General features: G+C 44.4%; 2 protein-coding genes across 9 annotated transcripts in view; one reads left to right on the forward strand and one right to left on the reverse strand.

The window, feature by feature from the left end:
- Positions 1-16,998, reverse strand: part of STMN3 (stathmin 3) — a 42,672-nt gene extending 25,674 nt beyond the window's left edge. The window contains exons 1-2 of the mRNA XM_073308885.1: positions 16,694-16,998; positions 6,408-6,574 (exon numbers count right to left, since the gene is read on the reverse strand). Coding sequence (XP_073164986.1) covers positions 6,408-6,426 — 19 coding nt within the window. The 5' untranslated portion in view covers positions 6,427-6,574; positions 16,694-16,998. The remainder of the gene's footprint in view (positions 1-6,407; positions 6,575-16,693) is intronic.
- Positions 16,999-17,135: 137 nt separating this feature from the next.
- Positions 17,136-22,498, forward strand: part of RTEL1 (regulator of telomere elongation helicase 1) — a 120,074-nt gene continuing 114,711 nt past the window's right edge. For 7 of the 8 annotated variants that reach the window (XM_073308886.1, XM_073308890.1, XM_073308889.1 and 4 more), the window contains exons 1-2: positions 17,208-17,711; positions 19,483-19,599. In XM_073308886.1, the coding sequence (XP_073164987.1) occupies positions 19,498-19,599 (102 nt within the window). In that variant the 5' untranslated portion in view covers positions 17,208-17,711; positions 19,483-19,497. The other variant, XM_073308887.1, reaches the window with a different exon arrangement.

The raw sequence follows: 22,498 nt of genomic DNA on the forward strand, positions 1-22,498 counted from the left end.
CTTTATTAGGCTCATGAGCCCAAGAGGGCCTATAATGCATATGTCTTAACCAGTCCCAAGAAGGAACTGTTTTGAGAACAAGAAATGGTCATGTAATAAAAACAATTGTTGAGGTTCAAAGGCAGTAGTCATGACAGATGTCCAAAAAGAGACAGAATGATCCTCTCACCTGCTGGGGTTTTGGGTTGCTTCTCCTGATGTTTCCATGTGTGTTATTACTTGGCTGCATGAGTAGTGTGTTATTTTTAGATAGCATGATGTTTTGTTTTATTTGTGTTTGACTTTCAAAAAGAAAAAGGGAGATGTAACAGTGTCGGAAGATTCTGAACCCTGCCATGTAACAAGGGTATTCATAGCCTTTTGTAGCCCTTCAGGAGACTGGCCACGCCATGAAGATCAGTCTCTTCCCAGCACTCCTTGTTTGAGTATTTAGAAGCTCCTCAATTACATTTTTGTAGAGCAGGTTTTGCTGATATGGGGCCAGTCTGACGGGCCCCATTTGGATGTTCAAGGAGGAGAGGGCACAAGAAGGCTTCCCTCAACTTCTGATCCCTGCCCAGGCAGCCAGCAACACGGCAGTCACTCCTAGCAACTCCTCTCCTTGTATCATAGTCCTGCCCACTTCTGCACCAGCCAGTAAAGCTGGCTAGGCACAGAGAAGGGATTAGAGTATGCTGCATTGTTCTAAGAGACAGTACACCAGATATGCTTTCCCTGCATGCCTGTGTGGTCCAGGAGGGGCTGAGGTTCCCAAGGCAATGTAACTCTGCACCACCCTAATGCAGGGATGTGCCTATCAGGCACAAGAAAGCCCATGCAGTGGAAGTAATTTATTCAATGCATTGGAAACACAGATTTCATATGGTAATAGCCATCTACTTCTGAGACTGCATCTGCCTGTCAGGAGCCTATTTAAGATCTCTGGGGAAAGTCTGAAGAGTGCCACCCAGGAGGCGAGCTAAAGACTCATGCATACTAACCATGATTCAGGAAGCAGGAAAGAGAGATGAAAATTACCCATCCCCCAGCAGAGACATAATGCAAAACAGAACTGTCATGGGAGCTGGTGAGAGACAGAGGAGGAGGAAGAGACAGAAAGAAAAAGAATATAAGAGACAGAGCTTGTGGGGCCACAAGTAAGAACTTGGGCCTATGTGCCCACATAATGCGGGGCCCCGTGCATTCACTTACTTTGGGCTTAAGGCCTTCCTCTCCATTTCTACGTCTAGGGGTGTAGCATGGATCAGAATGTTATCTACCTCCCCCCACATCTGGTTCTAGTACCAAAGTAGGACTCGGACAATGCCATTCTGTGGCTTCACAGCGACCAAGGTAGTTGACTGAAGACATCCCTTGAGAGAGCAAGTAGCACAATGCCATTTGGATGAAAGGCAGGAGAGGTGTAATAATGAAGGACAGTCTGCACTCAGGGTAGGAGAGAGCAGTTTGGGCCATCTGGATTACCTCTCTTTTTGTTCTGAGTGATGGGAGAGAGAGCAGCAGAACTCAGGCTCCCATGCAACACTACCGAGGCCCTCCCAATAAAAGAATTAGTTTGTGCCTATCTCTCAGTGAGGCCATGGAAGGAGAAGGACAGGAGTGCTGAGGCCCAGGTCTGGTGGACTAAGTGGGTTGGATGCAGCAGCTGAGTCAGTGAGAAACCACAAATCTACTTAGCAAAGGGGAACTGGGAGGTGAAGAGGGAAAGAGGCTATTTGGGGGTAAGGTGCTTGAGAAAGGAAAATCAACGTGTCCAAGTGGGGGCAGGTGACCCAAGGTTTCGGTACATATGAGACCTATTTAGGACTAGATTCTCAGCTATAGTTGAAATGGGGAGACACCCAGGAGCCTAGAGAGGAAGGATATTCCAGCGGGTAGGTTGCTGGTCTGAGATGGGGGAGACCTTGGTTCATGTCCCTGCTCTGGCACAGACTCCTTGTGTGACCTTGAGCAAGTCACTTAGTCTCTCTGGACCTTGGTTCCCTGTCCGTACAATGGGGATGATAGCACTGACTGACCACACGGAGTTGTAGTCAGGATAAGAATATTAAAGACTGTCAGGTGCTCAGATACTAGGGTAATGGAGGCCATATAAGTATTTAAGGTGGATAGGGGACTGTTCTGAAGTACACCAGCTGATAATGGACTTTAAGGAGCTGTTACCCAGCTGGGAAATGCTGCAGTGCACCAGAAGAGGCATGTAAGAGCTAGTTACTTTTTAGCCCTTTTGCACTCACAGATCCAGCTGAAGATGTGGTCCTAAATTTAATCCTGCATTAGATGAGACTCTTGATGGAAACCTTGCCACAAACCTAAAAGAAGGAGGCATGATATCATAAAGGGAAGGAGAAGATCAAAGGGCAGAACTCAGAAAGGTATGGAGTTTCCAATGAACTTCAGTAGAACGGGGAGAAAAACTGTTGGAGGCTTGCTGAGCTTCACCAAATTCCTGTAACACCTTTTCAGACTGACTGGCTCTCTTGAGTTTCACCCAAGAGTTAGACTCAACAGCCCTTAGACCCAGTTAACACCTGGATGGTCCATAGTTGTCTCCTGTGTCTGAGAAGAAAGTGGTGGGTTGGACACTTGTGAACATGCTGCCTGGGACTGTGCACAACTGGTGTTTACAGAGCATTTGGGGTTGTTCTGGATAAGGTAAGTGTGGAGCAGGTAAGTCCAAAAGCTTTTATTTCACCTACAGCCTTCCTTCTTTGCCCTTCCCAATTTCAGAGTAACTCACCTATTTCTCCCATGTCCAGAGAAGTGAGTAAGGAGGAGTGGGCATTCCACGCTAGAGGCAGTAATCAGAAAAGTGTTTCTAAACTTCATGGAATGCAGCTTGGTTTATTAATCAGGGGTTTTCTGGGCCTACCCAGAGCAGGAAGGCAAAACTTCTGTGCATTTTGCTCCCTATCTCCAAAATGACCATGCCCAAATGCCACTGCTTATACCAGTGCTACACCATTCCCATATTTACTCAGAAGAAGAGTTCACAGAAACTTCCCCAAGGTCCATGATGCCACTGAGTCCCCACTTTTCCTTTCCAGAAGGAGAGTCTATTCACTTCATTAAAACAATACATTCATCAAATCTGTACCAGCACTTAGATACCTCAGAGAAGGTTCCTTAGAAATATCTGAGGGATTTCAGAAGCTCTGCAATATGTCATCGATGGAGACCTGGTTTATAGACTGAGAAATAACAAATATTTTAAAATGATTTGGAATCCCTGGTTGGATACAGTGGTTTAAAAAGACTATTCCTTTCATTGTACTCCTTAGGTTTGTAAAACTGAAGTCCTGCTAGATGTAACAGGAACGTCTAAAATAAGCCTTGTACACTCAGTTCATTAAAGAAATACCTTGGAGATGCATAGATAGGATGGGTAGGGATGAATCTGAGTGGGGCCTCTGGGCGCTATTACAACATTAATACTAAAAAAAAAATAGATATATGCCAGTGCTACAGAGTGTCCGCTAATAGAGTCCAGAAGAAGAAATCATGGGGACCCACCAGGGCCATGTAAAGCCATATGATGCCAACATCCATCTAGTGAGGAGAAACATCTGGGATTTTCCAGGACTACACAGTGCCATGTGGTATCCACTTGTGCATACCAAAATGAGAGACACCAGTGATTCAACCTGGCTCCACCACACCAGATGCACTCGTCTATCAGAAAAAGAGTTCACAAGGCTTTCACAATACTACACCATTTCATAATCTCTAGGAGAGGTCACAAATATTCCTTTGCCTGTTCATATGCCCGAACAAGCCTTTCAGTGATGGATGAGTAGACACAGTCATGTGTCCTGGACTCTTTCTTTAGGGGTATACAAAAAAGCGTAGTTACATTAGGCTTGAATAAAGACTGGGAGTGAATGTATCATTACACAAAGTAAAACTATTTCCCCATGTTAATTCCCACCCCCACTGTTCCTCACACCTTCTTGTCAACTGCTGGAAATGGCCCACCTTGATCATCACTACAAAAGGTTTTTTTTCTCTCCTGCTGGTAATAGGTCACCTTATCTGATCACTCTCATTACAGTGTGTATGGTAAAACCCATTATTTCATGTTCTCCGTGTACATAAAATCTCCCCACTCTATTTTCCACTGCATGCATCCGATGAAGTGAGCTGTAGCTCACGAAAGCTTATGCTCAAATAAATTTGTTAGTTTCTAAGGTGCCAGAAGTCCTCCTGTTCTTTTTGCGGATACAGACTAACAGGGCTGCTACTCTGAAATTTAGTCCCTGTGACTCTCTAAGGATTTACCAGAGCATGTGTGAATAGCTGTCAGCATAGCATGGCCATCACTGCAGCTGAGCCTGCACTGAGCATGTGCTGCTGCTTCTCCTGCTTTATTACTGAAGTTGACAATCATGGCAAGAAGGAAGTACCTAGAGAGTCTGGTGAGAATTGAAACAAACTGGTGAAGCAGGGCAAGCAGGACTGGTTTCCTTTTCATCTGAGGGATTTGTTTATTTTAACAGACCCCAGGAAATCTTCCCTAGGGATACAAGCCCTTGGGCATTGGCTGCAAACAATTACAGCTGCTCTCTCTCTCCAGCACTGATTTGTTTTTGCTCGGGATAAAGAGAGAAATAAAGCAGAAAGAATAAAGGAAAAAGAAGTCTCTCTTTCATTTACAAAATCTGCCTGTTTTTCCTGCCTTTGCAGCCTTCGTTCTATTCCTATTGTAAGTGCAACACTGAATAGAGAACTGACCCCTGCAAAGTCCACTGGCTGAGACTCAGCCCTGCTCCTTGTCATATACCAAGTTTCCATTTTCTCTCTTCTCCTTCAGCTATAATAACTGCTGCCTCTTGATTCCTCTGCTCTGGTACTTATGCATGTCACACCCACCATCTCATTTGTGTCAGGCTGAATGCAATCTTGGTTTAGATTGCTGAGCTCCCTGCAATTCAAATTAGACCAGAACCAATTCTGTAATAAAGCAAGATGGATGGGTGGGGCCTTCAGAATAAACACTAGCACACATTCAATGACACAGGCAAAAGGGTGCTCTCTCTCTCCCTCACACATCCTCTCCCATGCCTGCAGATTTTCTAGCATAAGGGCAAACATTTTTAACATTGGCTAGTTTTGGTTTCCTAATCATATACAAAGCCTGCTTTGGATTAGCTGCATCCCTACACACATCCCCCAGTGCCCCCTCCCAGCCCTCTTTTCCTTCCCCCCTCCCGGCTTTAGTGGTCTTTTTAAAAGGAAAAAAGGACAGAAAATGCACTGCAGAGAGCACAGGGGTGAAGCTAGTGAATGCACCAAGAAAGGCTGCTCTGTCTTCCTTTCAGCAAGTTCCCTGGATGGGAGAGGGTCTGGAACAGAACACACCTTGTCCTTTCCTCCTCCACTCCCATTCAGCCCCCCATTCCAACCCTTTATGATTATTTTGCTTGCCCCATCTTTCATAAAGCCTCCTCCTCTTTAACGCAGCATAGAAGGAATCAGAGCTGTTTCAAGAAAGGGACTGGGGGGGACGGACGACACTCTCAACAAGCATCCATTGTTCAGGTGTAAATCAGCACTTCTATTTTCTTCCTCACTGAGCTCCAGTTCCATCCACATGAACCCTTCCCTCGTTCCCCCACCTGCGCAGCTCCCCAGCAAGGTGCTGCAAGACCCATCTCTAGGAACCAGTTTCACAGAAAGGTTGCACCATTCTCGCCGCAGCCTGACATGCTGCAGGCTAATCTGAATGTCAAAACCAGATAGTGCCTAACCTAGGAAAACAAGAGGCAGCAATGGTATTATTCCCAGTATTACTGCAGGAAGGAGGAAGGGCTTCCCTTGCAGCATTGGATTTCACTCAGCAGCATCAGAGGACCACTCCCCTACAACACTTTATAATGGAGCAATGCATCCTGATGGATGCAAGGCTCTGGGAATGCACAGAAAGCAAGCTCCATTTTTTTTTTAAGCATAATTTTCAATTTCTTGCTTATGTCTCTTTCCTTGACCCACTTGTACAGTGCCTGATCTTTACCAATGTAAAAATGCAATTCCCAGCCCCTCCCCATCCCTTCTTCCAAAAATGAACAGGTGATTTTTTTAAAAATGACCATGTGATGTGACCACAAAATATTATTTGACCGGTAATATTATTTGATATGCACTAAGCATATCTCAAGTGTCACATTTTAAGGTCAGGAATTTTTTAAGTAGGCAGGTTTTAACTACTGTGGATACAGGTGAAAAAAAAAAAATCCCACCCAGCTTTCATACATCAAATGGGGAAAAAAAAAGACAATGTTGCCAAACCAGCTGTCTGTCCCTCGGAGAACCCTCCCAGCATGAAAGCAAAATTCACACTGGAAACAATAATAAACAACAATAACGATGTTTTAAATGATTGATATAAAAAAAATCCATGCTGGTCCTACCTGACACAGTACTGGCCATGGTGGCGAGGTGGGTAGCAGAGTGGATGCTGGAGGGGAGATGCAGTAGTAGGGAGGAGCGAAAGAACGCCTTGCTGGCTTTCTGCTGAAGTGCTGCAATGCTGTGGAACAGAGGAAGATCTGACTCAGCTGTAGGGGGCTGCAGCCATCTGAAGGAGGAGAGAGAGAGACTGAGAGAAGTGGGTGGAAAGAAAGAGACGGGGGTCACCAGTTCAGAATATTAATTAGTGAATCTGGCCTTCTTTCCTGGGTGGCTTTGATGTCAGATTCTTCTCAGAGCCACAGTTTTACTGCTATAAATACAGAGAGAATCGAGGAGGGAGGGCAAGGAGCTACACCCAATCTTGGGCTCTATAAAAGAGATTTTTCTCTCTCTTTCTCCATCCCTCCCTTGTCTGCTGTAGATGGACTAGCCTGGCACTTTTTCTCTCTCTCTCTAGCTTTCAATTGACAAAAAAAAAAAGTATGCAGATTCATGTAATTTATTTTTTCTTTTAAAAGGGAAAAACTCTCTCAAAGCCAGCAACCCCTTGAGGGGCCATGGCTGGTGGCCAGGAGAACCAGGGGAAAAACACCAGCTGATTTACACAGACAGGGAAGGGGAAGAGTGACCTGAGAAAAATAGGAATCTGTAGGTCGGATTCTCCTCTGACTCGTAAACCAGAAGTTCTACTGGAGTCAAGGGGGCTACGCTGCTGGGAAACTGATGTGAGGGAGAGGAGAATCCAGCCCTCTGCATCCAGTGGGGCTTCTTTTTTTTCTTCTGGGTGTTTGGGCTTTTACATTTTGTATCATCTCCTCTCTGGTGGTTGTTGCTAGGGGCTGATACACTCTATGCTTTATGATGGTTTCTAAGTCTATTCCACACACCCATTGAGGAACCAGAAAAACGCCGCCTCTTTCACAGTAAGTGCCGCAGGCACCCCTGTATTATTCATCCAGTTGTGGCAGTACGATCTTCACCGCATTATTTTTTATCCACCATTAACCTCATCAGCTTTAGGTTCCTCACACTATTCTGCCAGCTGCATATATCCTTCATCCTCAAACACCCCAAAATTATCCAGCATGCTGCAATATAGACACTCCCAACCCATCCCAGCAGCTGCAGGAAATTACAGCTTATTCAAGCAGCCACAGACATCCCTGCTTAGCACAGAAGTCACAGACAATACCCGCCTCTCAAAGGAAATTGAAAAGCCAGAGATTTTCCCCTTCAGCTAAATTCTACCTCCAATCCCTGTTTGTCCTAATGCCTTAAGGTTGGGAGGAAGGGAGGGTCTCTGTCATTTGGAGGGAAAAAAGTACAAATTAAAATTTTAATTCAGGAGAACAATATTATTAATATATCCCCAACTTTAAAGAAACCTGGACAACAGTGGGCTATGGAACAGGTTTCTTTGTGGCCCACCTGGACGCTTTGTTACCCTCCTTCAAATGCCTATTTCATGGCTGTAGCAACTACAGTTATCCCCACACCCACTTCCTGGGATGAAAGTCCTCAGACTTAATAGGTAGTCCCAAGAAATCCCCCCAAAAGCTTGTAGATGAGGCCAGCAGCCTAAACTTAGACAGGCATGCCTTACAGCCATCAACAGTTCATTTCCCTATTTGCAATGCAGCTGGGATAACTTTTGCTCTTTACTTGATAATAATGCTTTCTTTGATTTACCCAACCAATCTGACAGGATCTATTTTCTTCTTGCTACATCCCAGGCTTATGACTCCCTTTACTCTGAAAAGCGTAGGGAACACTTTCAACCTGGTAACTGTTAGCTTTGTAGCATGTGCCTTAATTACAAAACATTCTGTGGCACACAGGAGGAGAATGGGCAGATTAACTAGTGCCTGTGCTATGATGCTCCTTCTAAGAGATTGGGGAGTTGTGTGTGTGGCAACAAAGGCTATAGAGATAAGATGGCCATATAGGCCAGTGGATCAGACAACAGACTATGGCTCCAGAAATTTGGGTTCTGTTTCTGGCTTGCTGCATGATCTTTTGCAAGTCATTTCACCTCTCTGTGCTTTTTTTCCCTTTCCATGTCTCGTCTATTTCAAATACAAGCTCTTTGGTGCAGGGATTGTCTCTCACTATGTGTCTGTACAGTGCCTACCACAATGGGGCTCCCATATTGGTCAAAAGCTCTAAGTACTACTGTTTATATAAATAATATTCAAATAATGACTGTAGGTAGATGTCTAATGTTCCAAGTTATTTTTTCTTCCCTATTTTAAATGTAATTTCTTTTCCAAGCTGCCCCTGATTTGGGGCAGGACAAGTCTGAAAGAATCAGGCAGGAAAAGGTCTGCAATATTTTATGAAGGGATTCAGGAAAATAGGTGTGTATATTCCACTGATGTAACTGGTCCCCCTCTGCGTCTATGGCATGTGATAACTAACCAGGCAGATTATTGGGAATGATGGGTATTCAAGTAGAATCAGCAGCGAGACTGGTTTGTGGCACGCATGTCATTCAGACTTTTCCATTATGAAAAATGTGACTTTTTAAAAAAATCATAATTAAAATTTCCTGGACTTTTTCCCCTATGGGAAGCTTTTCTCTGGCATGTCATCCTTTCAGTGGTGCTGAAAAGAGCTCCCAACTATGCACCACATGAAAGGTGCAGATCATAAACGGCAGGTCTCTGATTCCCCTTTTAGTCTATGAAGCTCAAAAGGTCAATTTCAGAAGGAAATTCCACCTGAAATTTCCCATCCTTCCTCCCGACAGAAGCCTCATCAATACATTCTGCATCTCAACAGGAACCCACAATAATCTCCTCTAAGGCTTATTATCTTATAAGATACATATGGTGCTGGCTGCCTAGGATCTGGTGAAAGCAGATACAAGGATGGAAACCATTCATTCTGTGACAGTAGAGAGTACATATTCTAGACACTAGCATGTGAAATACACACCAAGCAAACCAAAAACAAACAACTTAAAATAATATTACGAATCCAAATTCACATCACAGGTATTAGAAGACACAAAATTAAAAGTAGGCTATAGTAATCTTCTATCATGGGCATCAGAATGATAACAGTCTAATGTTCCTGCATTTATTTAGTACCTTTCCTGCAAATCTATCCCAGCGGGCTTTACAGATTTTACCTTCTCATTGAATTTACAGCATAAGTACTAATCATTTTCCCCAACACTGAAGGGCAGCCACCTCTGTGGGGGGGAAGGGGGAGAGGGAATACAACAGCTGTTTAATCAGCGGAATGTAATTACACACAGCTGAAGTCATCCATGACATGAGGTTAATATTCTTGGCACCCCAAGATGTGCAGTCACGCCAAAGTAGAGGAATGGTGGACATGGACCTCAGCACTGGCCTGCAAAAGTTAACCAGGCAAGTCTGTGAAGCAGGCTGCAACATCCAAAAGGATAGTGCAGTGTGGGTATTATCCCAGATCACTGGGGATCTCCGGAGTCACAATCTCTCTCCGAGTTTCACGTGGGGCAGTGTCTTCTTTGCAGCTCGGTGAATAATGGATATTTCAGTTTTCTGGCAATTCAAAAAAGTTGGAGGGAAGGGAATCATTTTGGTTTTGAGCATTTTTAAAGGTTTTTAAATGTTTAAAAATGAAATTAAAGGATTTCAAAACAAGAAGTTGTTTTGAATTGAAAAATCAAAATGTTTCATTTTAGAAAATGCTGAAACAAAACATTTCAATTTTAATTTCTTGCTTTTTTTTGGCCTTTATGTCACTAAAGCTAATATCAGTGCCGCTCCTTTCAGGCTTCTGTCTTCCAAGCTGACTTAGCCAGTGAAGGTTTGTTTGATCTGTCTGTGGGGTATGCAATGCACTGGCCAGGACTGCTATGGTATAAAGTAATTGTGCTGCTAAGTAGTATACCTTCAAGTTAGAGAGGGCTCTACTACTATATACAGAGTAACTACAGTTTTGATAAAAACGAGGAGTCCTTGTGGTACCTGAGAGACTAACAAATGTATTTGGGCATAAGCTTTCCTGATACAGTTTTGATGGCATTTAGAGCATCCCAGAAGCTGTCCTAATTTGTGCTGACAGTCAAACCAGCACCCAGGACTAGGGGGAGAGGTGATATAATGCACCTTCTGCCGGGTGCACCAGGGTTTTGGCATACCTGAGAATCTAGCACTTGATCTGTTCATAACAAATAGATTTTGAATTAATGGATATCAATCAATCTGCAGTTATCGCCTCAAAGTTAAAATTCTGACAGCCACAGGAGGTTGGCCTACACTGGTGCTCCCATCCTTGGGTTTTAGCTTCCCCCTCACAGTCTTCTTTTGTACAGATCAGACACATTACCTTCAGTCCATATTTTTTTAATGACTGCTTTTCAGGGTGGTCTGTAAATGTTGATTTTAAAAATATCAAATTTGAGCTTTTATGTCTCCAGGGATATTTCAGAATTTGTCTCCTGAAAATTCCAGACCATCCCAGCTATTATCATGAGATGGAACGGGACAGACTGCCTTGTCTGACATGAAATTCAAAAGTAAATGGTACTCAGGCAACAGCCTGAAATTAATAAATAATACATGAGAAAGTTAGAAAAAGAATCTGATTGTCTAGCAGGAATATCAACTGAGGCCAGCCTGCAGGTACCGCTGCAGTATTTAGCAACTGAGAGAGAGAAAACCCAGCGATAGCAACATCAGCACTAAATCAGAAAAATGTCTCCCTAAAGGCAAAAGAAACAAGTGGGACATCCTGACTGATTCTGTTTTAGTGTCTGCCATGTGCACTTCAGACGGGAAAGAAAATGAGGCTAAGTTGTATAAAAGATCAGGAGGAGGAACTGCATCAAATCAATCAGGTGAAAATGTGAAGGGAAGCCTGGATTCTGGCCATCTTGGAGTCTCCTTCCACTTGTCTTGCCTGTACCAATGACAAACTTCAAGGAAGAGACTACAGGCTGCAGGCAAAACCTGCCATCTCATCTTATAGTTCAGTCTGCATAAACACCAATCTAATATGAAATGCTCCAACCTGCCTTCTCTTGTAAAAGTTATAATGTGTTACAAATGCAGCATCTGACTCAGAGTGGGACAAATACATCTAAAACTGGTTAAGGGCCTGTTTAAAGAAGACAGTGGTCCTGACCTTGACCATTACATCTAGAGGCTGCAAACAATAAAATGATGCATTGCTTAATAGCCTGAGCACATAACTGAAAGCCAGGAATTTCTTCTATGGGCTAGTCCTGATTCCAGCACTGATTACTGTTCGGCCTTAGCTTCCCCTCTTATGAAAAGGGATCAGTTTCCTCCTTTGCAAAAATGGGTAATATTTACTTACGCGCCTACTTCATAGGTCTATTTAATTAAAATTTGAGTGTGAAAGAGGGAAGGCGATTTATTGCAGGTACTTCCTGATAGTCAAAAAGACAAAAGGACTCTGGCCCCATCTGGATCTCAAGGAATTAAATAACTATGTGGTCAAACAAAAGATGTCTTTTGAAAATGGTTTCCCTGGGAACCATTATGCCTCTTCAAGAGGATGGTGACTGGCATGTTTAATCTGCTCTTCTATCTATAAAGAAAAAAAATTACCTTCACACTATTGGCATTGACCTGCTTTATGGATGATCTGATCTGTGCTCTCATTTTCATCACATCCCAAAATTCTTACTCTCCAGGAGCAAGAATCTTGTTCAGATGGTCTCTGTAGTGAAGGGAAAATGACTTATCTTGTAACTATGCTTCTCCAAAGATGTTATCTTGCATGATCCACTCACTCATCAACCTCCCTTCAGAGTTTGGAGATTTCCTTTTTTGAGGTGTTTCTCTTGCACCTGTTTTTTTATTTTTCCCTGAAGTCAAAGTTTTTATCTTATGTGGACAAACTTCAATCAAGACATAAAGAAAAGGAGTACTTGTGGCACCTTAGAGACTAACCAATTTATCTGAGCATGAGCTTTCGTGAGCTACAGCTCACTTCATCGGATGCATACCGTGGAAACTGCAGAAGACATTATATACACAGAGACCATGAAACGATACCTCCTCCCACCCCACTCTCTTGCTGGTAATAGCTTATCTAAAGTGATCATCAAGTTGGGCCATTTCCAGCACAAATCCAGGTTTTCTCACCCTCCGCCCCCACACACACAAACTCACTCTCCTGCTGGTAATAGCCCATCCAAAGTGATGTCTCTGTGTATATAATGTCTTCTGCAGTTTCCACGGTATGCATCCGATGAAGTGAGCTGTAGCTCACGAAAGCTCATGCTCAAATAAATTGGTTAGTCTCTAAGGTGCCACAAGTCCTCCTTTTCTTTTTGTGAATACAGACTAACACGGCTGTTACTCTGAAACCAATCAAGACATAGTTCTTCTGAGAGCGTCTCATTTGAAAGAACTACCTGGAACATTCAAAAGCTACATTTATGCTTGGCAGAGGTGCCACGCAAAGACCATTAGGGGCCTGACTTATGCTCTAGACTTCTACCACTAACCTCAAGAGTTAAAAAAAAAAAATAAAATAAAAAGCTTGAAAACTATTGAAGTTCCTCCACTCTTGTGCTAAAGAGCTAAATTCCAAGAAGGAGAATCTGGGAGTGAGAATCCTGCTTTGATAGTATTTTAAGCATATATTTCCTACACGCATCTCCTGCAGTGTTTCTATATGCCAGTGATACACAGACCAGTTATTTGAATCATGCATGTGTGAGATTGCAGAAGATTTATCTCATGCTCAGTTTCCTAATTAGAAGATGTACCAGGGCTATGTAGTTTAACGCAATGGCATATATTTCATGCACGTCTCAAGGGATCTATCCCAGGTTTTGTTTCCCATTTAAAGGTGGTACAGTGAGTGATTACCTTTAATCCTATTGGCATATAACAACAAAAAATACCTTGTATTTATATACGCCTTGTCTTTCTTATGAAAAATGGGGGAGGTTTAACCATTTGTTGAAACTACAATTACCTTGTCCATGATAGGATTTTACCTCTGGTGGGTTATCGTATGTTAGTGAACACATTCTAAAAAAGCAACTTCTTTCTTAATGTGGAGGTAAATAAGTGCCATTCTTGCAGATAAGAAACTGAGTCACAAAAGTTAAATGACTTGCCCAAATTTGTATGGCAAACAGAGTTGGGAATACAACTCTAGTCTTTGGATTTTCTGCTCCCTGGGATAACCACTTAGAAATATTGTCTCCCCTGGGTATGTTGCCCATAAATGTAACAACAGCAAGTATACCAGGCCCTATTTCCTACTTACGGATATTAGAGGCCTTATTACGTTAGTCCTAAATGTGTTTATTCCTTATGGATAGCCCGGAAATAGATCCCAAGCTCTGGTATAACATAAAGGATCCATCTTCAACTTTCATGTGTTGACTTTAAATGCACTAAACTCACCATACACAAATACAGAACTGTTTTCTGGCACAAAAAAAAAAAAAACATACACATGGGCTCTGAGGTTATTAAAACACTTTACAAATTGTAATTACTGTAGCTGTACAAAATCCCTGTGATATAGGTAAGCACTATTATTGTTTTTAACAGATGAAGAAACTGAGGCAGACAGAGGAAGAAACTTGCCCAAAGTCATACAGTATGAAATGATGCAGATAAAACAGGGGAGCTGGCAAATGGAGCAGAATGCAGTGATTCAAAGGATTAGCAAGAATCTATCCCTCACATATCTCCCTCCCCGTCCCAGCACCGATAGTGTAGCTGGCATAGGTATCATACATTTTAAAATGAGTCTTGTGTGCACAGCTAAGCCAACAAGATGTACAGCTCCATATAATGGTGCAAAATCTATAGACTAAGTGTTAGCCTTCATCTGAAATGCACAAATCTGAGTCTCTGACTTGGAGTAATAGTCAACAGTATCCATTCTTTAAATCTTCTGCATTACTATAATCTCCTGGAGATATACTTTGGCTTTAATACACATCTATGGTTCTCTTGTGAAGGGCATCATAATGAGAAACAAAACCATCTCCCATAAACTTGTGAGGTTTTGTTTGTTTGTGTTTATTGTTCCCAGACATCCCTTTACAGTTCTTGGGAAGAAAATGGGAGTAGCGGGGGGAGGGGGGAATAAACCTGCCAGTGCTAAGCTGCAGAGTTGGTCAAATAAGGTAAATGGTGCAGACAAATAATTATATAGAAAGATAGAGAGCATCCAACTAATGCTGAGTCACATCAGCCCCTGAACAAGAGCATAAGCTGACTCATATTTCTGTTTGTGCTAGGACTGCAGTAGCTACTATTATGTTAATGTAAACTGTAGCAAACAATAAAATACAATTCAACAGAATGTTTATATTACTTTTCATTGTACAACAAAGAATAATTACAAAGAGATATGGTGTATGTGATAATGATACTGGGTTTCTCCCCCCCTACTCACGATAGAGACTGAATTCTAACCTTCACTCTCCACTACACTTCTTCCTCTCACAATTTTCTGTAGTAGCTCAGAGTTTTCCCAAACCCATTTGTTTTATGCTGAAATGTTGTGTTCTTGGGTTCACCCCAAAGCGATCACCTTTTCGAGAAAGTCTGAGCAAAAGCAGTTGAACAACTTTTTACTGGAACATTGGGAGGGATAGCAGGAACGGGTGGGAAAAGAATGGTTTTTTTTTTTCTATATGTTCCATATACTCAAAAGAGGTGAAGCTAGAAATTTTAAATCTGACATATTTTGTAGATCTCATTAAGACTTAAAAGTCACAGCAAATTTAAATAGTTTGGTTGGTGTAATTAAAATTCAAAATGTTGTGTATCTACATTAGATTTTCTGTATTCACCCTAATGATGCATTCTTTAAGAATTCCGCAGTTAAAGATGCTCAATTCTGCAAAGCAAGTATCTTTGCTTCATGGAACATACAAATGCTGTTAAGGATGACTGAATTACGGAAGCCTGAATTATTGAAGGCTAAATTAAGGACAGATAAATTAAGCATGCTCTATTAAGTACAGCTTGGTTATGACTGCTGAAGTTGGGAAACTGGAGTTTTTAAGTTCTCTATGAGAATAATTTATACAGACCCAGCCTTAAAGTGAACTGTACATAGGTAGTTCACTAACAAAATAGCTAAAGTTCAGGCAATTTATAGGCCAGATGACTTCAATGCAAAGACAAGCTTGCCAGGCAAGGCTAGCCGAAGCTGTAATCTCCCCTAGTTGAATACCTCCAGAAAAAGAATTTTACTGACTCTGCCAGCAAAGAGGTCAGATTTTGTAATATACTCAAGCTTGTTTGCTTTTATCTAGAATATTTTCAAATATTTGATGAAGCATTAGTTATGGTCCTTCTATATAAACAATACCATCTGTGTGATTGACTACAAATTGAGGGCACCTGTAAATTCTGAAGCACCTGTGATTGGATAGAAACGGATGGCATCTGTAAGTCTGTGTGGTACCTCTATGTGAGGCCATGTTCTGTTTCTTATCTATGCAACAGCTGTCTAGTAGTATGGGGAAATGCAAAAACATCAGAATTAGCAGGACCATTTACAGAGAGCTGTAGTAGATGAACTCATATTATCTTCCTATATCTAGCCTCTATGAGTACATGAAATATAATAGAAGAATCTGGGAATCTAATTAAACCACGTCTCTCTTTATTACATACATGTACAGGGCGCCAGAATCTTAACAGGCCCTAGACTAACCCATCTCTCCGCTGCATCCGATGAAGTGAGCTGTAGCTCACGAAGGCTTATGCTCAAATAAATGGGTTAGTCTCTAAGGTGCCACAAGTCCTCCTGTTCTTTCTGCGAATACAGACTAACACGGCTGCTACTCTGAAACCCATCTCTCCGAAGTTACTCAGGAATTCATTGTGAGCATCGACATCTGCGGGAAGCCCTTGGTCTGAGTAATTGAGCTTCCGACGCAGGAGGTCCTGGACACGTGCAGTGACAAGGAGCTAGTGACAGGGAACTGAAGGGAAGAGGAAAACAAAGGGGGTCTGCATCCCCCACGAACACAAGACACCTGGCAGGTCGCATTAGCATTCTTGCTGCAGACACCACACAGCTGGAAGGGATGACGTAACACTAAGCCTGGAAGAGGGAGAGCAAGGGTCCTGCACAGCCTGACACTCGTCACACGCACACCCCTAAAACTCGGCTACCTGGGAAGGGCCAGGAGCAGCCACCCGACCCCAAGCAGAGCCGCGCACGGGAGAGAGGTGCTGGCCAAGGCCACCACCTAGGGCGGCCAGACAGCAAGTGTGAGAAATCGGGACAGGGGGTGGGGGAGTCATAGGAGCCTATGTAAGAAAAACACCTCAAAATCAGGACATCCGGTCACCCAGCCACCACCTCTGACAAAGAGTTTCGTGGGCCTTTAAGGTAGGGCTTGAAGAGCCGCTCAACCCCGCTGGGGCCGGTCAGGCAGCCGCCTGAGGGGAGCCAACCCGCCTCCGAAGGGGCCGGATTCATTCGAAACACTTGGCGCCTCTCACTGAGGCGAGCAAAGGACACCCCCAAAATGGCGTCGCTCTACCGGGCACCTCCTGGGCCAGGCCCTGGCCGCTCGGTTTCCTTCCCTACACGAAGCCCGCCTCCCGCTGCCAACGACCCCTCGCTTCGGCCGCTCGCTCACGCGGCGAAACACGCCGCCCCGCAGGGCGAGTTCTCGCGAGAGCTATCCTGGCGGGGGAATGGAGGAGGCGGAAGTGACGTCCAGGATGACGGGGCGGGGCGGGCTCAGGAAGTGCGTCACGGTTGCGCCTGCGGTGGGCGGGCCTGGCGAGCGCCGGGCGCGGGCCTTGGCGAGCGCCAGAGCGGGAGGTGAGGGAGGGGTGGCGCGAGCCATTTTACTGGTTGCTCCGGGCTTGGCCTCTGCCGTGGGCTGCCCGGAGCGCGGGCCCTGGCTCCCCGCCTCATCCTAGCCCGGCCGCTCTGAGCCTGGGCCAGGGGGCTGCAGCGCCCGCGGTGTTTCCGGGGTAACCAGGGGAGCAGCGCCCTGGGGAGCCCATCACAGCCCCCGACCCTCGTTAGGACCCCTCGGGGCCGGGCCGGGCCGGGCCGCCGCGGTTCTGCGCCTCTGGCCGGCTCATGCGGGGAAGGCAGCGTGTGCGGCCTTCCTCCTTTCGGGGGGCTGGGGGCAGAGCGACGGGGCGGCAGCTTGTCCCCCCTCGGCGGGCGGTGACCGCGCCGCCCCGCGATCTCTGGGCGCAGACGCAGCCCTTCCTGTGGGGCTTCAAGGGACCTGCACGCCTCCTTGGCATTGAACTGTTTCTTTACCGGGTGTACAAAGCCTCTGCGTGGATCTGCTTATTTCAGCTCCCCTGCGGCCCATGGTGATTTACCTTAACCTGACTCCTAATCAGCTTAGGTTTTCAGCCTGTGGGCGGTGGACCCCTGAGGGTCTGCGGACTAGGGCTGAGGGGTGTGCAAAAGGCTGTCCTTACCCTAGAAGAGTAGTTTTCAGTCTGGGGGGGTGGGGAATGGACCCCTGGGGGTCCACAGACTATGCGTAAAATGTCCAAAGGGCACTGCACTTCCACGTGAAATTTTTTAGGGGTCTGCAAATGAAAAAAGGTTGAAAACCACTGTCTTAGACTGACTACACTACAGCGGCTCAGCTACGGTGCTGGGGAGGCCACTTGTCTGATTTTATACAAGACAGTTCCTTTTTTAGGTGGTTTGCCCCCTATCCACTACTGGGACGAAACTGGACAGGGCTTTGTTGATATCATTTGGGGGAATGGCATTTTGAACAGTACTTCATCCCCACCCACCTGACCTTGAACACATTTCTGCATGCAAGGTCAGGTAGGTGGGGCTGGCAGGGCCAAGGTCATGCAGATGCACTGACACTGTTCCTGGGAGTGCTGAAATGTCCAGTATTCCGGGAACATGTGTGTGGCGACCCTGAGCACCATAGCATAGATACTTCCTACATCAGTGGAAGGGTTTTTCCATCAGTACAGTTAATTCACCTCTGAGAGGCACTAACTAGGTCTCTGGAAGAATTCTTCCTTCGATCTAGCTGTGTCTATGGTGGGACTTAAGTCAACTTAATTATGTTGCACAGCGCATGAAGTTTTTCACAACCCTGAGCGAAGTAGCTAGGTTGACCTCATTTTTAGGTGCAACTTTTTCATGTGAATAAGGCCTCTTGCAAAGTACTTATTACGATACATGTGCACAGTTAGGAGATTTTAAGAAGTATGAAACTTGGGACAAAGGTGACAAAATCCCAGGACTTGTGTGGGCAAGGCTGCTGGAAGCCTGTGCAATTTGAATGAGGGACACTTTAAAAAAAAAAAAAAGTGAGATTTAAAATGTTTGAGATGTAAACAGCAAACTTATTCTAGAAACAGATCTTTGAAGTGAATAGACAGGAGGGACTCTCCCAAAGCAGGGAGGCTTGACAGGATTGGGGGTATTTGAGGTGACCAAGTCATTTATGCTATCTGTGTTTAACATTAAACTACATAAAAAGAAAAGGAGTACTTGTGGCACCTTAGAGACTAACCAATTTATTTGAGCATTAGTCTCTAAGGTGCCACAAGTACTCCTTTTCATTTTGCGAATACAGACTAACACGGCTGTTACTCTGAAACCTGTCATTAAACTACATGCATCTCTTCCATGCTCTGGATATATATAACTTTAAATTGACAGTATCAATTTATTTACACTTTCCAATGATGGACTGCCCATTCTATTCCACTAAATGCCCCCAACAAACATAAATAGAATAATAAATTTGGCGTATTCTGTGGCTGCATTAATGGTGCGATTCTACAAAGATTGAAGTTTGTGAATAACTTTACTCCTGTGAGTAGTTGCATTGCACGCATTGGACTACTTAGAAGAATGTGCTTAGATCTTAGCAGAATTGGGCCCTAAATCCTTGTGAACTTTGTACCTGTTGTAAATAGTGATTTGCTGGCAATATTGTTGCCTAAAAATGAAATGACAATACTCTCTTCTACCATATAAGTGTAATTTCAATTGATTTTAATGAGAAGTTGCAGTATGTACATATTTAGCATATACGCCTCTTGTTGTGTGCTGTAAATTATACGTGGTAAAGCATGCTCTTGGTTTCTGTGCTTTCAGTGTGTAAGATAAAGTATGCCCAAGATAACGTTAAATGGCATCGCAGTGGACTTTCCTTTTCAACCATACAGATGTCAGGAGGAATACATGACTAAAGTGCTTGAGTGTCTCCAGAAGGTAAGCACTGGGAGAGGTTACAGTAAATTTCCAGCACTGGTCAGGTGGACTCCTTTGGGATTCATTTGTGTTGGGGAACGGGTGGGAAGGGCAATTTAGGATTTGGAGTATCAGTGTTTCCAAAATAATTCCTTCTACCTACAATGCAGATTTTACTGTGTCAAGTGACAGGGTTTTACCTGTGATCAGGTTGAATTATAATCATGTTACAGAGCCCGCTCTTTATAGGGCTTTCGCCCAGGGCTCTATATTGTGTTTATAATACAATCTGATTCCGTCCACAAGCAGTACCAGGCCATGATATAACACCGTACCTCAAGAGGGTAAAATTTATAATGTAGATTTTTTGGGTCTGGGTGGGGGAAGAGGTTCATAACTGTGAGGATTTCTCTGTCAAAGGGGGCCAGGTCCGAACCCAAGAGCAAGCCCTTTTTTTTTAATTAAAAAAATCAGTTTGGTGGTTTTAAGCGAAACAAAGATGAAAATAAATAGATTAGCATATCAGATGTTTTGAAGGTATTGTAACATTTAAAGGCTGTTTGTATAGCATGGTGGGTAAATGTTTTTTGATAATGTGAAAAAAATCTTTTTTAAGAAAGAGGCTGTGCATTTATCACAAATCACAGTTTGTAGAAGCTAGATTGTAATTTATGTAAAATTGTCTGTAGGGCCCTACCAATTTCATAGCTGTGAAAAACGTGTCACAGACTGTGAAATAAGCCCTTTCCTGTGAAATTTGATCTCCCCGAAATCAGCAGGGCTGGGGAGGGACAGGACCTGTCCGTCTCCTGCACTGCGATTATGGGGAGAGATCAGACCCACTTCCACAGGCAGCGCAGAAGTGAGGGTGATACACCCTCACTTCTGTGCTGCAGCAGCTCCAGAGCTGGACTCCGGACTGCTGGCCCTCATGGCTCTTCCCCGGGCTCAGGGCACCTGAGCTCTGGGGCTTCCGCTCCCTCTCCCACATGGCTCCTGCCCAGGGTGCTGCCTCTCTCCCTTCCCCTCCCTCGCCCCCACAGCTCCGGCTGGGGCTTGGGGCTTCCACCCCCTGCAGCTCCAACGTGCGATCAGAGACCTGGGTTGGGTGCTGTCACCCCCCGCAGCTCCAGCTCCTGCCCGGGGCTGCCCCTCCGCCGAGCCCCTGTGCTCTGGGTGATTGAGCTTGGGGCTGCTTCTCCTCCGCTCCCCCCGGTGGCTCCAGCCAGGACTCAGAGATTCTATCCCCTGTGGCGCCTGCCCAGGCTCAGGGACCTGGGTTGGGGGCTGCTACCACCCGCAGCTCCGCCTCTGCCCCCTCCCGCCATGGCTCCAGCTGGGGTTCGGGGTGCCTGGGCTCAGGGCTGCTGTCCTCAATGGCTTCTGCCCGGGCTCCGGGCCACCCAATCTTGCCCCCCTCCCCCCCACCTCCCTCATGGCTCCTGCCAGGGATGGGGCAACCATTTTTCAAATTGTCCCGGGCCTCTGGGCACGAGCCCCATGGGCCCATGCAGTAATCCACCACTGGCCCTGACTAGCAGCCAGGAGCCCCTGGCTGGGGTGCTCTCAGCAGCACTGGGGAGATTGGACCTACCTCCACCTCTGGGAGCCTCTTCCAGCTGCAGGAAATTCTGCAGCTGCTGCTTTCAGAGCTGGGGTCTGAAGGTAGCACGATAGTGAGTATGGCAATCCTGCAACCCCCGTACAACAGCTTTAGAAACCCCCCCCCCCCACGATCCCCTTTTGGATCAGGACCCCCCACAGTTACAACACCTGAAATTTCAGATGTAAACATCTGAAATCCTGAAATTGACTAATTTTTAAGACCCCCATGGCTGTAAAATTGACCAAAGTGAATTGTGAATTTGGTAGGGCCCTAGTTATCTGGGTTGCAAACTGCGAAAGGCGACTCCTACAATTTAAACTACTAGTGAAAAAATACCTAGTTTTTCTCCTTTCTTGTTCATATACTCTCTGCTTCCCACTCCACCAGACTTTATTTTTAATTGTACATATTTTTTAGCATGCAATTAAAAAAAAACAATGCCAGAAATGTTAGTGTTAAATCTTTTGGGCAGAAATGTAGGTAGTTTTTTTCTTCCCTCTCTCTGAAACTTGAAAAAAGAAAAGAAAACTAAATAAGTAGTCCTTATGTTCATGCAATCTGTCCTTAATTTAAAAAAAAATGATGGTGTACTTATGGTGGTATCTACTTGGCATCTCCGCAATATAGTCTTAGTGAATGTCAAACAAATAAGGAAACGCTTTCCAAAATACTGATTATTCTTTGCCTGGAGTGCCTAAAGTAGTTTTTCTGAGATTTATGTTCTTTGTTCCACCCTATCCAAGACCTGAGCTCTTTTGTGAAAGAAGAGAAGTTTTACTCTCCATGACGCTCCAGCATTCAGCCTCATCACACCTGCAATGCTAGTTGCTCAGTAGACCACCCACTGATGTTGGGCTGTAAAAGCAGATATAATTTTAAAGCTGTTTTATGAAGGGCCTTAATAGTGTTGAGACATAATTTGCCTTGGCCAATGCATAACCCAGGCATAAAAGAATGTAATTTGTTTTAAAACTGTAATGTCTGGCACCGTTCTATCCCTGGTGTAAATCATCTATACTGCATGATTCAATCTTGTGATATGGAGTGTATGTTTAAATTATTAACTTGCTTAGCAAATCAGTCTCCATCTACAGTCTTATAATCATTTCCAATTTTAGCCTAAGGCAGCAGCTTATAATATTTTCTTTTATTTTAACCTAAAATTTGTCATGTGTCAAGCAAAGTGTGGAGAATTTCTGTGTGAATTAAAGGATAAAATAGTCCATGAATCTGTGTTTTAGGTTGACCACTCCACCCCAGTCAGTGGAGCTCTGAAGAAGTGTTTTTTTACCCACGTAGTGCATCTGAAGAAGT

The sequence above is a fragment of the Lepidochelys kempii genome, chromosome 13, assembly GCF_965140265.1.
Source record: "Lepidochelys kempii isolate rLepKem1 chromosome 13, rLepKem1.hap2, whole genome shotgun sequence".
NCBI lineage: Eukaryota > Metazoa > Chordata > Testudines > Cheloniidae > Lepidochelys > Lepidochelys kempii.